At 53.6% G+C, this 21238-nt stretch overlaps 1 protein-coding gene and 1 long non-coding RNA gene across 2 annotated transcripts; both read right to left on the bottom strand.

The window, feature by feature from the left end:
- Positions 1-236: 236 nt before the first annotated feature.
- On the bottom strand, positions 237-19924 carry LOC142022374 (BPTI/Kunitz domain-containing protein-like). The gene is made up of 5 exons (XM_075012140.1): positions 19812-19924; positions 15170-15338; positions 6395-6404; positions 1743-2076; positions 237-387 (listed from the first exon to the last, which is right to left on the bottom strand). Exons 1-4 carry the CDS (start codon positions 19891-19893, stop codon positions 1747-1749), a joined length of 591 nt encoding a protein of 196 aa, XP_074868241.1. The 5' UTR covers positions 19894-19924; the 3' UTR covers positions 237-387; positions 1743-1746.
- On the bottom strand, positions 13658-15086 carry LOC142022295 (uncharacterized). The gene is made up of 2 exons (XR_012647896.1): positions 14702-15086; positions 13658-13819 (listed from the first exon to the last, which is right to left on the bottom strand). It is a non-coding gene; the product is annotated as an uncharacterized LOC142022295 (long non-coding RNA).
- Positions 19925-21238: the final 1314 nt, after the last annotated feature.

Below are 21238 nucleotides of genomic sequence, written 5' to 3'. Positions count from 1 at the left end.
TGCATTTTTACATGGTTGTTAAGCCATGGAGGCTCTTTTCTGGGTTTCTTACTGGGATATGCATTTAAGTTGGGCCTCTATTATGGTGTCTTTGAAAAGTTTCTGTGCAGCTTGCAGGGGTTATTTTAGTCTCTGTACTTTTTAATTTCTGAGGAGGAGGGGGATGGGTTGCCCCAGGCTGGCTGGCAGAAGAAGTGAGGCTCTGTCCAAGAAACCACAGGGAGGTCAGCTGAGTCAAACTCTTTATTACGCTGCCCTGCTGTTGGCTGAGATCAGACCTGTGGGCAGTCGGGGGCGGGAGTTAGGTGTGGACCATATTGGAATGTCCTGTTCCATCTCCCACGAGGTCCTGCTGTCTGGCTCTTCATGGTCTTTCTTTGATTGACCCTGTGGAAAAGGAACAGTCGGTCAAGTCAGGGTCTGGCCCCGAGACTGGGGCGCAGGGAGGTAGGTAACAGCAGCCAGGGCCTGCAATCCTGGACTGTATCATGTGATGGGGATGGGGCCTGAGCTCACAGATGTGGCTTCACCCAGCCCTTCCTGAACAGTGCCCCTCCTTGCAGCAGGGCTGAGTGCACAGGGCTGCCTGTCCCACAGCAGCACTGGAGAAGGCTGGAAACCCAGCTGGCCAGGCCAGCAGCACAGGTAATATCCCTGAGCCCTCCTCTCCGCACCTACACACCAACCTCTCGGGTGCTTTGCCTGCAGCCGGAGAGCTGGGAACTCCACTGAGGAGGGAAGGCAATATGTCCTGCCAGCCTCTGCACAGGCCACGTGCCCACAGGGAGCTGGCTCACTCAGAGCAGGTCTGTGATGTTGCCCCTGGCAGCCTCATGACCCATGTTCATCCTTGGGCCCGGAAGTGGTGACAGGGAGCCCTTGTGCCTGGCCATGAGAAGGAAGACAGACAGCTTCGGATGAAAGGAGGGAAATCTACAGAACGTATCTGCCTTCACATTCCAGCTTCACAGGGCACCAGTCTGCTGGCTGTCTGGGAAGAGGCGTCAGGGGTGGGAGATGGGACAACAGAGCCCAGTTTTCAACACATGGGAGATGTGGATTTATCCAGTGTATGAGAACCCCATGGAAAACCCACTCCGAAGATGCACAAGATGGAAACTAGTGAAAGCAGTTAGGGCCAGGCTGTCAGAAAGGTCGGGCAGACTGATAGGCAGGCACATACATGTGCTGTTTTCCACAAAAACTAGGAGCATAAGTCAGGATACTGAAAATTCTCAGAAGTGGCGTCCGTCTGCGAAATTTACTTACAGTGTTTTCAGCTGTTGTAATACAATTTCTTTGTAACTCCCTGTCAGGGAGTGAGAGGCAGGCCTGGCAGTGCATCGGCTGACAGAGCTTGTTTGCCCAGTTAGCCCAGCTCATTTCACCTGGTGAATCCTGAGTGTACATTATGACAACCTGCTCTCCGTGCTGCATTGGGCCAGCTGGCACGCCTGGCTGGGAATAAATAATGACAGGAGGTGGCTGCTGCTTCAGCTTTATGGAGAGCAGGCTCCCTGGGCCAAGGCAAGCTGGGGTCCTGGGCACTCTCCTAGGGAGAGCAAGGAAATGTTCTGGACCCATCACCAGGCCCATTCATATCAGGGTGCAGAACCCCCCACTTGTGGGGTCTGGGGCAACTGCCCTGAACTGTCCAATGGACAGGACAGCTCTGCCCATGGCAGCTGTGTGAGCCTTGTCTCCTGAAGTGCCTGCCAGCTGAGGTTCCCTCATTCTCTTACCAGGCTATCCACATGTCCTGCGACATTCCTCTTCAGTCTTAAAATTGTTCTTGTTCCCCTTACAGCCGCCATAAAAGAATGACTCACACCTCCTGGTGCGCCAGTTGTAGAAGTAGCGGGTAATGAGTGCTTCACACGGTCCAGGGTCTGCTGGAAGCTTGCAGATCCATTTAGCTACAGCATAAAGAGAAAGAAGTGAGTAGGGAAGCGGGCAATGCAGTGAAGGATCTCCTCCGCCTCTATCAAGGCTTACTGAGTGTTTTGCTGCAGCTGCAGCAACAGATAAGGAACCGGTCTTTAGTGCATGAGAAAACTGCAGTGCATGTCTGTGTATCTGAACCCCATGTGTACCCATTCTCAAGAGTTGCACCATTTAAGCTATTAGCAAAAGTACAGCTGCTGCTTTCTGAGCTCTTAGAAGACATGTGGGATGAATTACGGCTGCATAACAGCACAGAACACTGAAAGCCACACCTGGTGCCTGTAAACAAACTTTATGAGATCATGGGAAACTTGGCCGCATCCATGATAAGTGGTCATGCCGCTAACTGAAATCATGCTGGATTACGACTGCTGCCGGATGAGAGATGTCCGGATTAGAGAGGCTCTCGCTGAATAGATTTTAGAAATTTTTAGGGTTTGTCTGGCTGTTTGATCAAGAATTCCTCCTGAATGGTAAAAGCTAGGACCACCTAATTTGGTATACAACTTCCTTTTCTTGGCTATGTCTACACTAGCTCCCGCCTTTCGAAAGGGGGATGCTAATGAGACATTTTGGCAGATGCTAATAAGGCTCTGCCATGAACATGCAGCACCTCATTAGCGTAATATCGTCCATGGCAATGCGAAAGTGCTGCTTTCGAATCATGTGCCGCCTGTGTAGATGGGGCCTTTTGGAAGGACCCCCCAGTCTTTGAAAGCCCCTTATTCCTATTTGGTTTTAGGAATTCCAAAGGAAATTTAGGAAGACTGAGGGGTCCTTTCGACAGGCCCCCATCTACATGGGCAGTGTGCGATTCAAAAGCGGCACTTCTGAATCACTGTGGCTGGTATGATGCTAATGAGGCACTGCATATGCATGGTGGTGCCTCATTAGCATCTGCTGAAATGTCTCATTAGCATCCCCCTTTCGAAAGGCGGAGGCTAGTGTAACCATAGCCCTTGAGTTAGAGCAAGGTCAGGGTTCGGTTGTGTCAGGGAAACAGGATGTGCCTGGAATGAGATTGCTTTTCATGAAAACACACAGAACAGAGTCAGAATCACCGAAGTAAGTACAATATTGACGTAAGTGCAAATGCTGAAAGACACAGAACCAAGGTGAGCCAGTAAAGCAGGATAAATCTGGACTAAGACCGCTTCTCAATAAACTTTATGGGAAAGAGATAAAAGGGGAAATTTGGACTAGTGTTCTGTTTTGGCACAGCTAAATCAATGCTGAAGTCTGACAACCAGGAGACAATGTTATTGTAAACCAAATTGACTATGGTCCTTTTTAAAAATAAAACAGCACGAGGTAAGAGTTTATAGTGCTGAAGAAAAAAATACTTCTGATGGAATTCTCCATTTAAAAATGTTCTGAAAAAATTAAATGGAAACATTTAGCAAGCCCCTTCTTAAGAAATCCTAAATAAAAATTAACTTCATAAAAATAGCCCCCTCTTTTTGACAGAAAAAAAAAAGCAAGTAGATTTTCCTTTTATTTTTCAAAACAAAAATCTCAACTGAGTTACAGCCCTGAGCAACACCGGGTCAATCTGCAAGTAATAAATAACTCCACAAAGCAGCTGCTGCTTTGGATCTAAGGGTCAATGGGGAAATGCCCAGCACTCACAGCAGCTGTTTGAACCACTTCTCCAGTGTCAGAGACTCCGCCTCACACTGGTCCCTTGTGCCCACAGCCCAATGACACCCCAGACAAGCACAACTCCTCTGAGCCAGCCAGTGGGAAAGGCAATAGCTGTGTTCAACAGGGTTGATATTGATACTGTCTTCCTAGCCAGGGGCTTGCAAAGTGGGTAACCAACACGGCTCTGTTCACTTTCTTCGGATGCACAAAGAGTGCAGGGTAGAATAACCCCTTCCCCTCGTTCTTTTGTCTATCAGGTAGAACAAGTATCCAACAGACCAATTTGAGATTATTTTCTTCAGTTCTACACCTTTCTGTTTTATCTAGCATGAGTTCAAGACCGTCCACGGATCACACCTTTAGAAAGTTTTGTCAGGATTAATTCATGGAATCCTAGGGCTGGAATAGACCCCAGAAGGTCACTGAGTCCAAACCTCTGCCCGAAGCAGGAGCAGTCCCAACTAAATCATCCCAGGCAAGGCTTTGTTAAGCCTGGACTTAGCAAACCTCTAAGGGTGGAGATGCCAGTAACCCATTCCAGAGGATCACCACCCTCCGAGTGAAGTAGGTTTTCCTTACACCCAAATTAGGCCTCCCTCACTGCAACTTGAGCCCATTGCTTCTTCTGTTACCTGCCACCACTGAGGACAGCCTCTCTCCAGCTTCTTTAGAGCCCCTGCTTCAGGTAATTGACAGCAGCTATCAAATCGCCCCTCACACTTCTCTTCTGCAGGCTAAAGAAGTGAAGCTCCCTCAGCCTGTCCCCGTAAGAACCATCCCTAGGCATACACAAAATACACCACATTACACCCCTGCATTGAGCCTGTGTGTGCCTCGCACGTTCAGAGGACAATGCTGCCCCAGTCCCCTGGCCTCCACTCCCCCCAGTCTCCTAGCCCCAGCCCCCCAGCTCCTCAGCCCGCACCCCCACTGCTCCATCTTTTCCAGCTCCACATCTCAATCCCCTGGCCCCTCCGCCCCGTCACTCCACCTCCCAGCCCCATGGCCCAATCCCCCGGTGTCTCCACTCCTCCCCCCCGACTCTACCTCTCAGCCCAGTCCAACAGTTCTTCAGCCCCCTGTGCCCCCCCGCCCCTCCCATCCCCCCAGACCAATCCCCTGGCCCCTCTACCCCCCCACTCTGCCTCCTGGCCAGTGGCCAAGTCCCCCAACCTCCGCTCCCTGCTCTGACTGCCACGTGGCTCCAGGCTCCCCAGTACCCTGGCACAAAGCTCCACCTCCCAGCCCTCAGCTTGGTGGGAGGCACTGCTCCCCCTACCACCTGCTCCCCCACCAACCTCCCTGCCCTGCTCCTGCCCCTAAACCCTCAGCACGGATCCCCACCACTGCAGCGTTGCTGCCAGGCTCCCTGGTTTGGGGGTGGCAGGGGCTGCAGGTGCTCGGACTGCATAGGGCACCCGCAGACATGAGGGTGGCCCTGTGCGCTCCAGCCCCCTAGTCACTTTTGTTGTCCCCCCCTGGGCTCTCTCCAGTGCAGTCACCCCCTTTGCGTAGTGGGGGGCCCAGCATTGGACACAAAACTCCAGATGTGGCCAGATCAGTCCCAAATAAAAGGGAATAATCATCTCCATAGATCTGCTGGCAGAGCTCCCTCGAATGCACCCCCTTGTGTGTTCGCCTTCTTGGCTACCTGGGCACACTGTTAACTCATATCCAGCCTCTCAGCCCCTGTAAACCCCAAGTCCTTTTCCGCTGCACCGTCACTAAGCCGGGCAGCACCCAGCCTGTAAAGGTGTGTGGGATTTCTACATCCTACGTGCAGGACTCTGCACTTGTTTAACCTCATCAGATTTCTTTTGGCCCAATCCCCCACTCTGGACCTTGTCCCTACCCTCCAGCCTATCTACCTCTTCCCTCCTTAGCTTCACCCACGAACCCGCTGAGGGTGCAATCCAGCCCCTTGGCCAGGTCATTAATGAAGACGATAAACAAAACTGGCTGCAGAACCGACCCTTGGGGCATCCACTTGGTACCAGTCACCAACCAGACACGGAGCTGTTAATCGCTACCCAGTGAGCCCGATGACTGATTCCCAGCAGCCTCCCTGCTCCCGAGGAAATGTCTCCCCCTTTCCTGTGGCCACGGAGGGCCTGAAGCTCCCTGCTCCAGGGAAAACATGCTTTGCAGGCGCTGAGCTGGGCTCCCTGGGCGCAGGAAGGCACCTGCCTTTGAAGCTGGGCAAAGGGGTGCAAGGTACCCCAGAGCTGAGCTCTAGGGTTCTGGGGAGCGAGGGGTGACCCCGGAGCTGGGGGAGGGGAGGGAAGAGCTCCCACCGAGCTGAGCAGGGCAGCCAGACACCCGAGGGCACAGCACAGCCAGGCAGTGCCACGGCCCAGAGGGAGGCAGGGCTGAGGGGGAGTGACTAGGAGTCACTGCCTGGGAGCTGTGGGCCTGGAGAGGGTAGAAGGGTCCCGGAGCAGCCAGAGGGTGTGGAAGAGCCACGGGGCTCAATGTTCCAGGAGCCCAGGGGTGGAGGGAGACACCAGAAGGCCAGAGACAGAGCAAAGAGGCTTCAGCGGGGTGAAGTGGGAGGGGCCGGGGGCAGCCCCACACACAGGGGGTTAGAGACACTGGGGCAGGGGGCAGAGCCAGGGACAGCTGGGAAAGGCTTTGTCCTGGGGTGGGGGGGGTTGGCTCAGGGCAGGGCTGGGGGCAGCCTGTGGAGAGTGGAGCAGGAGCCAATGAAAGCAGACGGGGTGGGGGGCAGGCTGCGGGGCTGGAGACAGGCAGGAGGGCAGGCCTGAGTGCAGGGCCGGGTGGAGAGGCGGGGGCAGGGAGATCTCACCTGGAAGGAGCTGCCCAGAGGCAGGCGGCAGCTCAGCCCCGAGGGTGAGGAGCAATGCGAGCAGGAGCAGGCCTGACTTCATTGCGCTGCTGTGCCAGGATGCCCAGCCCCGACCTGCACCAGTTTATATACTGACCTGCCAGCCCACTGCTCCAGTCACAGGAGAGAACATTGCACAAGAGAGAGCGCTGGGTCTGGGCCCCTCCCGAGGGGACCCGGAAGCAGCAGGGCCCTGGGACAGTTGGGAACGTCCCTGGTGGCGGGGGTGGATGTGTAATAACAGGCTCCAGAGGAGAAAGAGCTGGTTCCTCCAGAACCACACCTGCCGTTCTCCCAGCATGCACACACACGCACATGCACACGCACATGCACAGGCACAGACGCACACACGCGCACACGAACACGCACGCATGCACATGCACGTGCACACACGCGCACGCACGCGCACACATGCACACGCACGCGCACAACCTCTCCCATAGGTGTGATGACCCCAGGTGAGCAGTGCGTGTATGTTCAGCAGTACGGCATCACCCCGCAGGGCAAGGCCCCTTCTGGCAGGGGCCTGGGCTGGAGGAACCACGCCGGTGCTTTCCCAAGGCAGCACAGTTGTGCTTTCCAGGTAGTTCCAGGAGCTCAGGGACAGCATCGGGGCAGGGTTACATGACAACAGGGTCACTGGAGCCACGCCGGGGGAAGCAGTGGATGGATCTGCTCAACACCTGGGATCTGTGGAACTGGGGGATGGTTCTGTTCTGGGGTTCAGGAACTTTGCAGGCATTTTCACCATCCCTGTGCAGTTTCCTAGTGGGAGTCTCTGAGTCTTCACTCCCCCATCTACCCCCACCAGCTCCCACTCCTTCTGCCTCATAACCCCGGCATGGCTGGGCCCAGGAGTCCTGGGGGGTGGCCCTGGTACTCTTGCGGTCACTTCAGCCAATGGGTAGGGCATCCCCCAGGAAGACAAGTGACAACCACATGAGCCTGCAGTCTTGTGCATGTGAGGCAGGGCTCCTGCTGCAGAGCCCACCCACACTACGCTGAACCTCTCCTGCGGTGGGCTTTGGCACCTTGGCCCCACCCGTTACTGCAACACTTGTCTGTTCCAGAATGCACAGCCCTCAGGTTCTCTTGGGGTTACTCTGCAAGACAGAACGACGCAGGCAATGAGATCCCTGGCTGACCACACCCAACGGCTCCAGGTGGGGCTGTGAGAGATCTCGAGAGAAATAGAGCAACTGTGGAGACAGCCATGGGGCATAAGCTATCAGACAGAAAACCATCCCCCAGGCGCACTCAGCGAAGCTCAGGCCTCCTGTCCCTTGAGATAAGGTCTCTCTCCAGTCCCAGTCTTGTGGAGAGCTTGGTGCAGGGTGGGGCATCCTCTCAGGAGTGAAACGTCTATCTCCAGTGCAGTCACACACCCCAGGCCCAGCCCTGGAGCAGCTCTGGGGGCTAGCAGAGGAATTGTGTCACTGGAATCCCAGCCAGGGAAGGCTGGACTAACCTGGCTCTAAGGGATGCAAAATGTGGGGGCGGAGGGACAGGCCAGCCCACTGGGGCAAACAGCTACACGGATACCTGTGAATCCACTACAAAGAGCTCCTGTCTCACATGCTGGGCTGCTGGGAGATCCTGCACCCAGCACCGCCGACTACCAGGACGGTGCCAGCATTTGCAGCGTGTGCAGAGAGGAGAGCGGAAGGGCCAAGGGCTGGGCACAGCTACTTTCTCATCCCAGCAGAGTCACCTCCCGGGTGGCCGTTTATTCCGTTAGCTACAGGAGAAGGGAGCAGTTGCTTCAGCAGCCGCCAGCCTCAGGATGGGTCCGGTCAGTTCTTGTTCTAACACAAGATGTAGCAACAAGACAGCAACTTAGCAATGTGGCAACTCCCTGCTCAGCTCAGAGCTTTACATTATCCCGGTAACAAAGCCAGGTCTGTGGGATGCTGGGGAATCCGCAGGGCTGGGATTTGATTGTCAGACTTAGCAAAGGGACCTTGTACTGAGTACCTGGTCCCATAGGGGCCTGTCACAGAGACTCCTTCAGTGACAGGAGCTCATCCCCCATGGCTCTAACGTAGTGCCGGCACCAGCCACTGAGCCAGGCAGCTCCTGAGCCAATGGACAGAGTCCCTGTCACTCTCTGGAGCGAGTTAAGTCTTGGGCACCAACACTGAGCTCACGTGGGCTTGTTAGGGTGTTTGCCACCATCACACTGCACCCATCAGTTACTAATAACAGAGAGGAAGCCGTGCTAGTCTATACACTAACAAAACAAAAAGCAGTCAAGCAGCACTTTAAAGACTAGCAAAATGGTTTATTTGGTGAGCTTTCGTGGGACAGACCCACTTCTTCAGACCATAGCCAGACCAGAACAGACTCAATATTTAAGACACAGAGAACCAAAAACAGTAAGCAAGGAGGACAAATCAGAAAAAGATAATCAAGGTGAGCAAACCAGAGAGTGGAGGGGTGGGGGGGAAGGTCAAGAATTAGACCGAGCCAAGTATGCAGACGAGCCCCTATAGTGACTCAGAAAGTTCCCATCACGATTTAAACCATGTGTTAATGTGCCAAATTTGAATATAAAAGTCAGCTCGTCCACTTCTCTTTCCAAAACGCTGCAATAATGTCTCTTCAGTAACACACATACCTTGAGGTCATTGACAGAATGCCCCATTCCATTAAAACGTTGACTAACTGGTTTGTGGATCTGGAGTGTTTTGATGTCTGTTTTGTGCCCGTTGACCCTTTGTCTAAGGGAGTTAGAAGTCTGTCCACTATACGAAGCATCTGGGCATTGTTGGCACATGATGGCATATATGATGTTAGTAGAGGAGCATGAGAAAGTGCCCGTGATTCTGTGAGTAACCTGGTTAGGTCCAGTGATGGTATTTCCAGAGAAGATATGTGGACAAAGCTGGCAGCGGGCTTTGTTGCGGGGAAAGGTTCCAGGACTGGTGTTCCTGGGGTATAGACTGTGGCTGTTAGTAAGGATCCTCATGAGGTTGGGAGGTTGTCTGTAGGAGAGAACAGGCATGTCACCCAGGGCCTTCTGGAGTGTGGCATCCTGATTAAGGATACGTTGTAGGTCTTTAATAATTCGTTGCAGTGGTCTGAGTTGGGGGCTGTAGGTGATGACCAGTGGTGTTCTGTTCTTGGTTTTTTTGGGATGATCTTGGAGTAGCTGGTTTCTGGGTATGCGTCTGGCCCTGTCGATTTGTTTTTTTACTTCTCCTGGTGGGTAATTCAGGTTTATGAATATTTGGTAAAGTTCTTGTAGTTGTTGGTCTCTGTCAGTTGGATCAGAGCAAATGCAATTGTACCTAAGAGCTTGACTGTAAACAATGGATCTAGTCATGTGTGCAGGATGGAAACTAGAAGGGTGTAGATAAGTATAGCGATCAGTAGGTTTTCGGTACAGTGTGGCACTGATCAGGCCATCCTTGATTAGTACTGTAGTGTCCAGGAAATGTATCTCTTGCATGTTGTAATCGAGGCATAAGTTGATGGTGGGGTGTAGATTGTTAAAGTCTCTGTGGAATTCTTCTACAGCCTCTGTACCATTGGTCCAAATCATAAAGATGTCATCAATGTATCTTAAGTAGAGGAGGGGTAATAGGGGACGAGAGCTGAGGAATCGTCGTTCCAGGTCAGCCACAACTATATTAGCATATTGTGGGGCCATGCGGGTGCCCATAGCAGTTCCACTAATCTGGAGGTATAAATTGTCCCCAAAACGGAAATGATTGTGTGTGAGAACAAAGTTACAGAGGTCAGACACCAGACTGGCTGTGGTGGCATCAGGGATGGCGTTCCTGATTGCTTGTAATCCGTCTTTATGTGGAATATGAGTGTACAGAGCCTCTACATCCATTGTGGCAAGGATGGCGTTATCAGGAACTTTTCCAATGTTTTGTAATTTCCTCAGGAAGTCGGTGGTATCTCGGATATAGCTGGGAGCGTTGGTGGCATAGGATTTGAGGACGGAGTCCACGTAACTGGATAGTCCGGTGGTAAGGGTGCCAACACCTGAAATGACAGGGCGTCCAGGGTTTCCAGGTTTGTGGATTTTGGGAAGATAAGTGGACGAGCTGACTTTTATATTCAAATTCGGCACATTAACACATGGTTTAAATCATGATGGGAACTTTCTGAGTCACTATAGGGGCTCATCTGCATACCTGGCTCAATCTAATTCTTGACCTTCCTCCCCCCACCCCTCCACTCTCTGATTTGCTCACCTTGATTGTCTTTTTCTGATTCGTCCTCCTTGCTTACTGTTTTTGGTTCTCTGTGTCTTAAATATTGAGTCTGTTCTGGTCTGGCTATGGTCTGAAGAAGTGGGTCTGTCCCATGATCAGTTACTAATGTGACCCTTCTGCTGGAAGGAGTCGGCAGCAACCAGGGCCGGGTTCAACATCCAGGGGTGCCTTTTCATCCATCTCACACAGAACCGGCTCGAGCCCCCACCCAATAGCCTGGGAAATTCACACACCCCTGGTCACCTCGGAGAGGCAACGCTCCCCCCTCGCCAGCAGAGTCCCAGTGTAGAAAAGAAACTTTTAATGAAAGAGGCAGAAAGTCATATGGCAACAGCCTGGGAAAATCCCACACCCCACGTACATAACCAGCCCTCAAGTAACTGTCCAGCTCAGACGGATGGAGCAGTGTCCTTGGCCTCTCAGGCTCACCAGTCTGACGCTGGAAGGATCCAATCCACGCACCCAAACTTTCTCCGTGCCCCACTTCAAACGCCCCACTTACACCTCTGTCCAGCCCATGCAGGCCCTGCCCCATCACCCTGATGCATTCGCTCCCTGAGCCTGAGGCAACGCCCCCTCTGTGCTGGCCCCACCTTCCGCTTGCTCCTGCCAGCTGTCCCACGGGCCGCCTGCTGCTTCTCCTACGGACCTCACACCTGCTGCTTCTGTTACCTGCTGCCTACCAGTCACTCCTCCCAGCCACCCACATGCCGTGCTCTGGTGGCTGTTTGCCTGTTGTCGTGTGGGTTTTGCTGTAGACAAAAGCCTATGAGTCCAGCTCTCTGAGCTTTCAGCTCATAGCAGCATTCAGCTCTGGGCTTTGCCACAGCGTCTCAGTATCCACCAAGGTGGAGTCTCACAAAATAACTCCAGAACCAGCTTTAGATCGATCTTTGAACAGTGCAGGAGGAGAACTAGTCATACAGTGTATGACCAGAAGACTCCCAGCCAGCTGCTTTAACCACCATCCCAACCCCCCTGAACCACACAATGCTCAGCGGGAGGGAGCCCTGTGCGATCCATATCTCACACAGCAGAACACACAGCTGGCTTGGGAGGGGCTGAGGGCTGATTGCACTCAGTCCTGCCCCCTTCAGGGGGTGGAGAGTGGGGCCTCCGCACACCTTTCCAGGGGGCCCGGCACGGCTGTCAGCCCCAGCTACACCCAGCCTTCCCCGACTACAACCTGAAATGATGGCCCTGTCCAGGCGGCTGCTGGCCCTGCTGACTGGCCATGGGAGTCAGGTACCTTGGCCAGGCTGCCCTGCCCTGCCAGGCCCTGCTCCCCGCTGGGGACTGCTCTTTGCGAACCTCACAGTTTGGCCAATGCCAGAATGACCGACACAGTCTGAGCAGGCAGCGAGCGCTCTCCTGGGCACCGTGCTGCAGACAGAGCCCAGCCAGGGCTCACAGACTTTCGTACATTTCACTTTACAGTCCCTGCAGTTGGTGTAGCTGGGATTTGAAGTCCTCCCTCCACCTATTCTGCATGATGGAGGCTCGGGCAGGGTAAGCTGGAACACTTGTGGGAGATTCTTATAATGGGGTTCGGGGCCCCTAAGCACTGCCCCCCCCGTCCACAGGCAGGAGTGACTCTCGCTCAGCAGGTAGAACAGGGAGTTTATTAGTTGACAGAGGCCCAGCGCGGTGCAAAGGTGTCAGTACAGCAGGTGGAGACATTCCAATCCATCTTGGGGAGAGGAGGCCGGAGGGGAGCCCCATGTGCTGGCTGCCTTCCCACTCCCCCCCCAGCTTCCAACTCAAAACTCTCAGGCTCTTCCTCCCACTTTGTCTGAAGTACAGAGGTATCACCAGCTCACCTAGGTTACCCTCAGCAGGAACCCCACACTCTCTGTGCACAAACACACACACACACACGTCCCCCACTCCATCACAATTCTGGTGCTGAAGAGCAGGTTGAGGAGTCCTTGGAGCAAGAAGGTGGTCCCAGATCATCTTCATCAACAACTTGTGGGTTCAGCACCTTTTGGTGTCTGATGCCTCCCTCTCTACTTCCTTTCATCTTTCCCTGGCCGGTGCGGAGTGGTTTAGTTTCTGTAGACTAGCTCCGCACCAATCTACTATATCATCTACCCATTCTCTGTGGGGTCTGCCTCTCCTGGTTGAACCGTCCATTATGCCAAATAGCAGGGTCGTGAAGGTCGAAACACATAACGAAGGAGGGAGAGAGTCAAGGGGAGATTTGGGTATGGAGAAAGAAACGAACAAGGTCCCAGAGGACAGGGAGAAAGCTGCTATTGTACCATTTTTAATTGTGACTAATTGTAATTGTAATTTAATTGTAATTAATTTCAGAACTCTTGGGTGAATGCCATCTGGTCCTGGTGACTTGTTACTGTTAAGTGTGTCAATTTGTTCCAAAACTTCCTGTAATGACACTTCAATCTTGGATAATTCCTCAGATTTGTCACCTGCAAAGGATGGCTCAGGTTTGGGAATCTCCTTAATATCCTCAGCCAGGAAGACTGAAGTAAAAAATTCATTTAGTTTCTCCGCAATGACTTTGTCATCTTTGAGTGCTCCTTCTTTATGCCAATTATCTAGGAGGGCCATTGGTTGTTTAGCTGCTTCTGATGTACTTTAAAAAAGCATTTTGTCATTGCTTTTTGAGTTTTTGTATAGCTCTTCTTCAAACTCCTTTTTGGCTTTTCTTGTATTTTTACACTTAATTTGGCTGTGTTTTATTCTTTCTATTTTCCTCACTAGGAATTGACTTCCACTTTTTAAAAGGTGTCTTTTTATCTCTCACTGCATTTTTACATGGTTGTTAAGCCATGGAGGCTCTTTTCTGGGTTTCTTACTGGGATATGCATTTAAGTTGGGCCTCTATTATGGTGTCTTTGAAAAGTTTCTGTGCAGCTTGCAGGGGTTATTTTAGTCTCTGTACTTTTTAATTTCTGAGGAGGAGGGGGATGGGTTGCCCCAGGCTGGCTGGCAGAAGAAGTGAGGCTCTGTCCAAGAAACCACAGGGAGGTCAGCTGAGTCAAACTCTTTATTACGCTGCCCTGCTGTTGGCTGAGATCAGACCTGTGGGCAGTCGGGGGCGGGAGTTAGGTGTGGACCATATTGGAATGTCCTGTTCCATCACCCACGAGGTCCTGCTGTCTGGCTCTTCATGGTCTTTCTTTGATCGACCCTGTGGAAAAGGAACAGTCGGTCAAGCCAGGGTCTGGCCCCGAGACTGGGGCGCAGGGAGGTAGGTAACAGCAGCCAGGGCCTGCAATCCTGGACTGTATCATGTGATGGGGATGGGGCCTGAGCTCACAGATGTGGCTGCACCCAGCCCTTCCTGAACAGTGCCCCTCCTTGCAGCAGGGCTGAGTGCACAGGGCTGCCTGTCCCACAGCAGCTCTGGAGAAGGCTGGAAACCCAGCTGGCCAGGCCAGCAGCACAGGTAATATCCCTGAGCCCTCCTCTCCGCACCTACACACCAACCTCTCGGGTGCTTTGCCTGCAGCCGGAGAGCTGGGAACTCCACTGAGGAGGGAAGGCAATATGTCCTGCCAGCCTCTGCACAGGCCACGTGCCCACAGGGAGCTGGCTCACTCAGAGCAGGTCTGTGATGTTGCCCCTGGCAGCCTCATGACCCATGTTCATCCTTGGGCCCGGAAGTGGTGACAGGGAGCCCTTGTGCCTGGCCATGAGAAGGAAGACAGACAGCTTCGGATGAAAGGAGGGAAATCTACAGAACGTATCTGCCTTCACATTCCAGCTTCACAGGGCACCAGTCTGCTGGCTGTCTGGGAAGAGGCGTCAGGGGTGGGAGATGGGACAACAGGGCCTGGTTTTCAACACATGGGAGATGTGGATTTATCCAGTGTATGAGAACCCCATGGAAAACCCACTCCGAAGCTGCACGAGATGGAAACTAGTGAAAGCAGTTAGGGCCAGGCTGTCAGAAAGGTCGGGCAGACTGATAGGCAGGCACATACATGTGCTGTTTTCCACAAAAACTAGGAGCATAAGTCAGGATACTGAAAATTCTCAGAAGTGGCGTCCGTCTGCGAAATTTACTTACAGTCTTTTCAGCGGTTGTAATACAATTTCTTTGTAACTCCTTGTCAGGGAGTCAGAGGCAGGCCTGGCAGTGCATCGGCTGACAGAGCTTGTTTGCCCAGTTAGCCCAGCTCATTTCACCTGGTGAATCCTGAGTGTACATTATGACAACCTGCTCTCCGTGCTGCATTGGGCCAGCTGGCACGCCTGGCTGGGAATAAATAATGACAGGAGGTGGCTGCTGCTTCAGCTTTATGGAGAGCAGGATCCCTGGGCCAAGGCAAGCTGGGGTCCTGGGCACTCTCCTAGGGAGAGCAAGGAAATGTTCTGGACCCATCACCAGGCCCATTCATATCAGGGTGCAGAACCCCCCACTTGTGGGGTCTGGGGCAACTGTCCAATGGACAGGACAGCTCTGCCCATGGCAGCTGTGTGAGCCATGTCTCCTGAAGTGCCAGCCAGCTGAGGTTCCCTCATTCTCTTACCAGGCTATCCGCATGTCCTGCGACATTCCTCTTCAGTCTTAAAATTGTTCTTGTTGCCCTTACAGCCGCCATAAATGAATGACTCACACCTCCTGGTGCGCCAGTTGTAGAAGTAGCGGGTCATGTGTGCTTCGCACGGTCCAGGGTCTGCTGGAAGCTTGCAGATCCATTTAGCTACAGCATGAAGAGAAAGAAGTGAGGAGGGAAGCAGGCAATGCAGTGAAGATTCTCCTCCGCCTCTATCAAAGCTCGCTGAGGGTTTTGCTGCAGCTGCAGCAACAAAGAAGGAACTGGTCTGTAGTGCATGAGAAAACTGCAGTGCATGTCTGTGTATCTGAACCCCATGTGTACCCATTCTCAAGAGTTGCACCATTTAAGCTATTAGCAAAAGTACAGCTGCTGCTTTCTGAGCTCTTAGAAGACATGTGGGATGAATTACGGCTGCATAACAGCACAGAACACTGAAAGCCACACCTGGTGGCTGTAAACAAACTTTATGAGATCATGGGAAACTTGGCCGCATCCATGATAAGTGGTCATGCCGCTAACTAAAATCATGCTGGATTCCGACTGCTGCCGGATGAGAGATGTCTGGATTAGAGAGGCTCTTGCTGAATAGATTTTAGAAATTTTTAGGGTTCGTCTGGCTGTTTGATCAAGAATTCCTCCTGAATGGTAAAAGCTAGGACCACCTAATTTGGTATACAACTTCCTTTTCTTGGCTATGTCTACACTAGCTCCCGCCTTTCGAAAGGGGGATGCTAATGAGACATTTTGGCAGATGCTAATAAGGCTCTGCCATGAACATGCAGCACCTCATTAGCGTAATATCGGCCACGGCAATGCGAAAGTGCTGCTTTCGAATCATGTGCCGCCTGTGTAGATGGGGCCTTTTGGAAGGACCCCCCAGTCTTTGAAAGCCCCTTATTCCTATTTGGTTTTACGAATTCCAAAGGAAATTTAGGAAGACTGAGGGGTCCTTTCGACAGGCCCCCATCTACATGGGCAGTGTGCGATTCAAAAGCGGCACTTCTGAATCACTGTGGCTGGTATGATGCTAATGAGGCACTGCATATGCATGGTGGTGCCTCATTAGCATCTGCTGAAATGTCTCATTAGCATCCCCCTTTCGAAAGGCAGAGGCTAGTGTAACCATAGCCCTTGAGTTAGAGCAAGGTCAGGGTTCGGTTGTGTCAGGGAAACAGGATGTGCCTGGAATGAGAGTGCTTTTCATGAAAACACACAGAACAGAGTCAGAATCACCGAAGTAAGTACAATATTGACGTAAGTGCAAATGCTGAAAGACACAGAACCAAGGTGAGCCAGTAAAGCAGGATAAATCTGGACTAAGACCGCTTCTCAATAAACTTCATGGAAAAGAGATAAAAGGGGAAAATTTGGACTAGTGTTCTGTTTTGGCACAGCGAAATCAATGCTGAAGTCTGACAACCAGGAGACAATGTTATTGTAAACCAAATTGACTATGGTCCTTTTTAAAAATAAAACAGCACGAGGTAAGAGCTTATAGTGCTGAAGAAAAAAATACTTCTGATGGAATTCTCCATTTAAAAATGTTCTGAAAAAATTAAATGGAAACATTTAGCAAGCCCCTTCTTAAGAAATCCTAAATAAAAATTAACTTCATAAAAATAGCCCCCTCTTTTTGACAGAAAAAAAAAAAGCAAGTACATTTTCCTTTTATTTTTCAAAACAAAAATCTCAACTGAGTTACAGCCCTGAGCAACACCGGGTCAATCTGCAAGTAATAAATAACTCCACAAAGCAGCTGCTGCTTTGGATCTAAGGGTCAATGGGGAAATGCCCAGCACTCACAGCAGCTGTTTGAACCACTTCTCCAGTGTCAGAGACTCCGCCTCATACTGGTCCCTTATGCCCACAGCCCAGTGACACCCCAGACAAGCACAACTCCTCTGAGCCAGCCAGTGGGAAAGGCAATAGCTGTGTTCAACAGGGTTGATATTGATACTGTCTTCCTAGCCAGGGGCTTGCAAAGTGGGTAACCAACACGGCTCTGTTCACTTTCTTCGGATGCACAAGGAGTGCAGGGTAGAATAACCCCTTCCCCTCGTTCTTTTGTCTGTCAGTTAGAACAAGTATCCAGCAGACCAATTTTAGATTATTATCTTCAGTTCTACACCTTCTGTTTTCTCTAGCATGAGTTCGAGACCGTCCACGGATCACACCTTTAGAAAGTTGTGTCAGGATTAATTCATGGAATCCTAGGGCTGGAATAGACCCCAGAAGGTCACTGAGTCCAAACCTCTGCCCGAAGCAGGAGCGGTCCCAACTAAATCATCCCAGGCAAGGCTTTGTTAAGCCTGGACTTAGCAAACCTCTAAGGGTGGAGATGCCAGTAACCCGTTCCAGAGGATCACCACCCTCCGAGTGAAGTAGGTTTTCCTTACACCCAAATTAGGCCTCCCTCACTGCAACTTGAGCCCATTGCTTCTTCTGTTACCTGCCACCACTGAGGACAGCATCTCTCCAGCTTCTTTAGAGCCCCTGCTTCAGGTAATTGACAGCAGCTATCAAATCGCCCCTCACACTTCTCTTCTGCAGGCTAAAGAAGTGAAGCTCCCTCAGCCTGTCCCCGTAAGAGCCATCCCTAGGCATACACAAAATACACCACATTACACGCCTGCACTGAGCCTGTGTGTGCCTCGCACGTTCAGAGGACAATGCTGCCCCAGTCCCCTGGCCTCCATTCCCCCCAGTCTCCTAGCCCCAGCCCCCAGCTCCTCAGCCCGCACCCCCACTGCTCCATCTTTTCCAGCTCCACATCTCAATCCCCTGGCCCCTCCGCCCCGTCACTCCACCTCCCAGCCCCATGGCCCAATCCCCCGGTGTCTCCACTCCTCCCCCCCGACTCTACCTCTCAGCCCAGTCCAACAGTTCTTCAGCCCCCTGTGCCCCCCCGCCCCTCCCATCCCCCCAGACCAATCCCCTGGCCCCTCTACCCCCCCACTCTGCCTCCTGGCCAGTGGCCAAGTCCCCCAACCTCCGCTCCCTGCTCTGACTGCCATGTGGCTCCAGGCTCCCCAGTACCCTGGCACAAAGCTCCACCTCCCAGCCCTCAGCTTGGTGGGAGGCACTGCTCCCCCTACCACCTGCTCCCCCACCAACCTCCCTGCCCTGCTCCTGCCCCTAAACCCTCAGCACGGATCCCCACCACTGCAGCGTTGCTGCCAGGCTCCCTGGTTTGGGGGTGGCAGGGGCTGCAGGTGCTCGGACTGCATAGGGCACCCGCAGACATGAGGGTGGCCCTGTGCGCTCCAGCCCCCTAGTCACTTTTGTTGTCCCCCCCTAGGCTCTCTCCAGTGCAGTCACCCCCTTTGCGTAGTGGGGGGCCCAGCATTGGCCCCAAATTCCAGATGTGGCCAGATCAGTCCCAAATAAAAGGGAGTAATCATCTCCATAGATCTGCTGGCAGAGCTCCCTCGAATGCACCCCCTTGTGTGTTCGCCTTCTTGGCTACCTGGGCACACTGTTAACTCATATCCAGCCTCTCAGCCCCTGTAAACCCCAAGTCCTTTTCCGCTGCACCGTCACTAAGCCGGGCAGCACCCAGCCTGTAAAGGTGTGTGGGATTTCTACATCCTACGTGCAGGACTCTGCACTTGTTTAACCTCCTCAGATTTCTTTTGGCCCAATCCCCCACTCTGGACCTTGTCCCTACCCTCCAGCCTATCTACCTCTTCCCACCTTAGCTTCACCCATGAACCCGCTGAGGGTGCAATCCAGCCCCTTGGCCAGGTCATTAATGAAGACGATAAACAAAACTGGCTGCAGAACCGACCTTTGGGGCATCCACTTGGTACCAGTCACCAACCAGACACGGAGCTGTTAATCGCTACCCAGTGAGCCCGATGACTGATTCCCAGCAGCCTCCCTGCTCCCGAGGAAATGTCTCCCCCTTTCCTGTGGCCACGGAGGGCCTGAAGCTCCCTGCTCCAGGGAAAACATGCTTTGCAGGCGCTGAGCTGGGCTCCCTGGGCGCAGGAAGGCACCTGCCTTTGAAGCTGGGCAAAGGGGTGCAAGGTACCCCAGAGCTGAGCTCTAGGGTTCTGGGGAGCGAGGGGTGACCCCGGAGCTGGGGGAGGGGAGGGAAGAGCTCCCACCGAGCTGAGCAGGGCAGCCAGACACCCGAGGGCACAGCACAGCCAGGCAGTGCCACGGCCCAGAGGGAGGCAGGGCTGAGGGGGAGTGACTAGGAGTCACTGCCTGGGAGCTGTGGGCCTGGAGAGGGTAGAAGGGTCCTGGAGCAGCCAGAGGGTGGGGGAGAGACATGGGGCTCAATGTTCCAGGAGCCCAGGGGTGGAGGGAGACACCAGAAGGCCAGAGACAGAGCAAACAGGCTTCAGCGGGGTGAAGTGGGAGGGGCCGGGGGCAGCCCCACACACAGGGGGTTAGAGACACTGGGGCAGGGGGCAGAGCCAGGGACAGCTGGGAAAGGCTTTGTCCTGGGGTGGGGTTGGCTCAGGGCAGGGCTGGGGGCAGCCTGTGGAGAGTGGAGCAGGAGCCAATGAAAGCAGACGGGGTGGGGGGCAGGCTGCGGGGCTGGAGACAGGCAGGAGGGCAGGCCTGAGTGCAGGGCCGGGTGGAGAGGCGGGGGTAGGGAGATCTCACCTGGAAGTTGCTGCCCAGAGGCAGGCGGCAGCTCAGCCCAGAGGGTGAGGAGCAATGCGAGCAGGAGCAGGCCTGACTTCATTGCGCTGCTGTGCCAGGATGCCCAGCCCCGACCTGCACCAGTTTATATACTGACCTGCCAGCCCACTGCTCCAGTCACAGGAGGGAACATTGCACAAGAGAGAGTGCTGGGTCTGGGCCCTCCCGACGGGACCCGGAAGCAGCAGGGCCCTGGGACACCTGGGAACGTCCCTGGTGGCGGGGGTGGATGTGTAATAACAGGCTGCAGAGGAGAAAGAGCCGGTTCTTCCAGAACCACACCTGGCGTTCTCCCAGCATGCACACACACGCACATGCACAGGCACACACGCACACACGCGCACACGAACACACACGCATGCACATGCACGTGCACACACGCGCACGCATGCGCACACATGCACACGCACGCGCACAACCTCTCCCATAGGTGTGATGACCTCAGGTGAGCAGTGCGTGTATGTTCAGCAGTACGGCATCACCCCGCAGGGCAAGGCCCCTTCTGGCAGGGGCCTGGGCTGGAGGAACCACGCCGGTGCTTTCCCAAGGCAGCACAGTTGTGCTTTCCAGGTAGTTCCAGGAGCTCAGGGACAGCATCGGGGCAGGGTTACATGACAACAGGGTCACTGGAGCCACGCCGGGGGAAGCAGTGGATGGATCTGCTCAACACCTGGGATCTGTGGAACTGGGGGATGGTTCTGTTCTGGGGTTCAGGAACTTTGCAGGCATTTTCACCATCCCTGTGCAGTTTCCTAGTGGGAGTCTCTGAGTCTTCACTCCCCCATCTACCCCCACCAGCTCCCACTCCTTCTGCCTCATAACCCCGGCATGGCTGGGCCCAGGAGTCCTGGGGGGTGGCCCTGGTACTCTTGGGGTCACTTCAGCCAATGGGTAGGGCATCCCCCAGGAAGGCAAGTGACAACCACATGAGCCTGCAGTCTTGTGCATGTGAGGCAGGGCTCCTGCTGCAGAGCCCACCCACACTACGCTGAACCTCTCCTGCGGTGGGCTTTGGCACCTTGGCCCCACCCGTTACTGCAACACTTGTCTGTTCCAGAATGCACAGCCCTCAGGTTCTCTTGGGGTTACTCTGCAAGACAGAACGACGCAGGCAATGAGATCCCTGGCTGACCACACCCAACGGCTCCAGGTGGGGCTGTGAGAGATCTCGAGAGAAATAGAGCAACTGCGGAGACAGCCATGGGGCATAAGCTATCAGACAGAAAACCATCCCCCAGGCGCACTCAGCGAAGCTCAGGCCTCCTGTCCCTTGAGATAAGGTCTCTCTCCAGTCCCAGTCTTGTGGAGAGCTTGGTGCAGGGTGGGGCATCCTCTCAGGAGTGAAACGTCTATCTCCAGTGCAGTCACACACCCCAGGCCCAGCCCTG

This window comes from Carettochelys insculpta, chromosome 17, assembly GCF_033958435.1.
Source record: "Carettochelys insculpta isolate YL-2023 chromosome 17, ASM3395843v1, whole genome shotgun sequence".
Taxonomy (NCBI): domain Eukaryota; kingdom Metazoa; phylum Chordata; order Testudines; family Carettochelyidae; genus Carettochelys; species Carettochelys insculpta.
Note: the sequence above shows the minus strand (reverse complement) of the source record. Positions and strands in the feature narration are given on the sequence as shown.

Bases quoted from the DNA above. Each gene is read 5' to 3' on its own strand.
- LOC142022374 (XM_075012140.1), bottom strand. From the start codon at position 19,893: ATGAAGTCAGGCCTGCTCCTGCTCGCATTGCTCCTCACCCTCTGGGCT. The intron at 15,339-19,811 runs GTGAGATCTCCC...TTCATGCTGTAG, and splicing joins CTCTGGGCAGCAACTTCCAG to CTAAATGGATCTGCAAGCTT.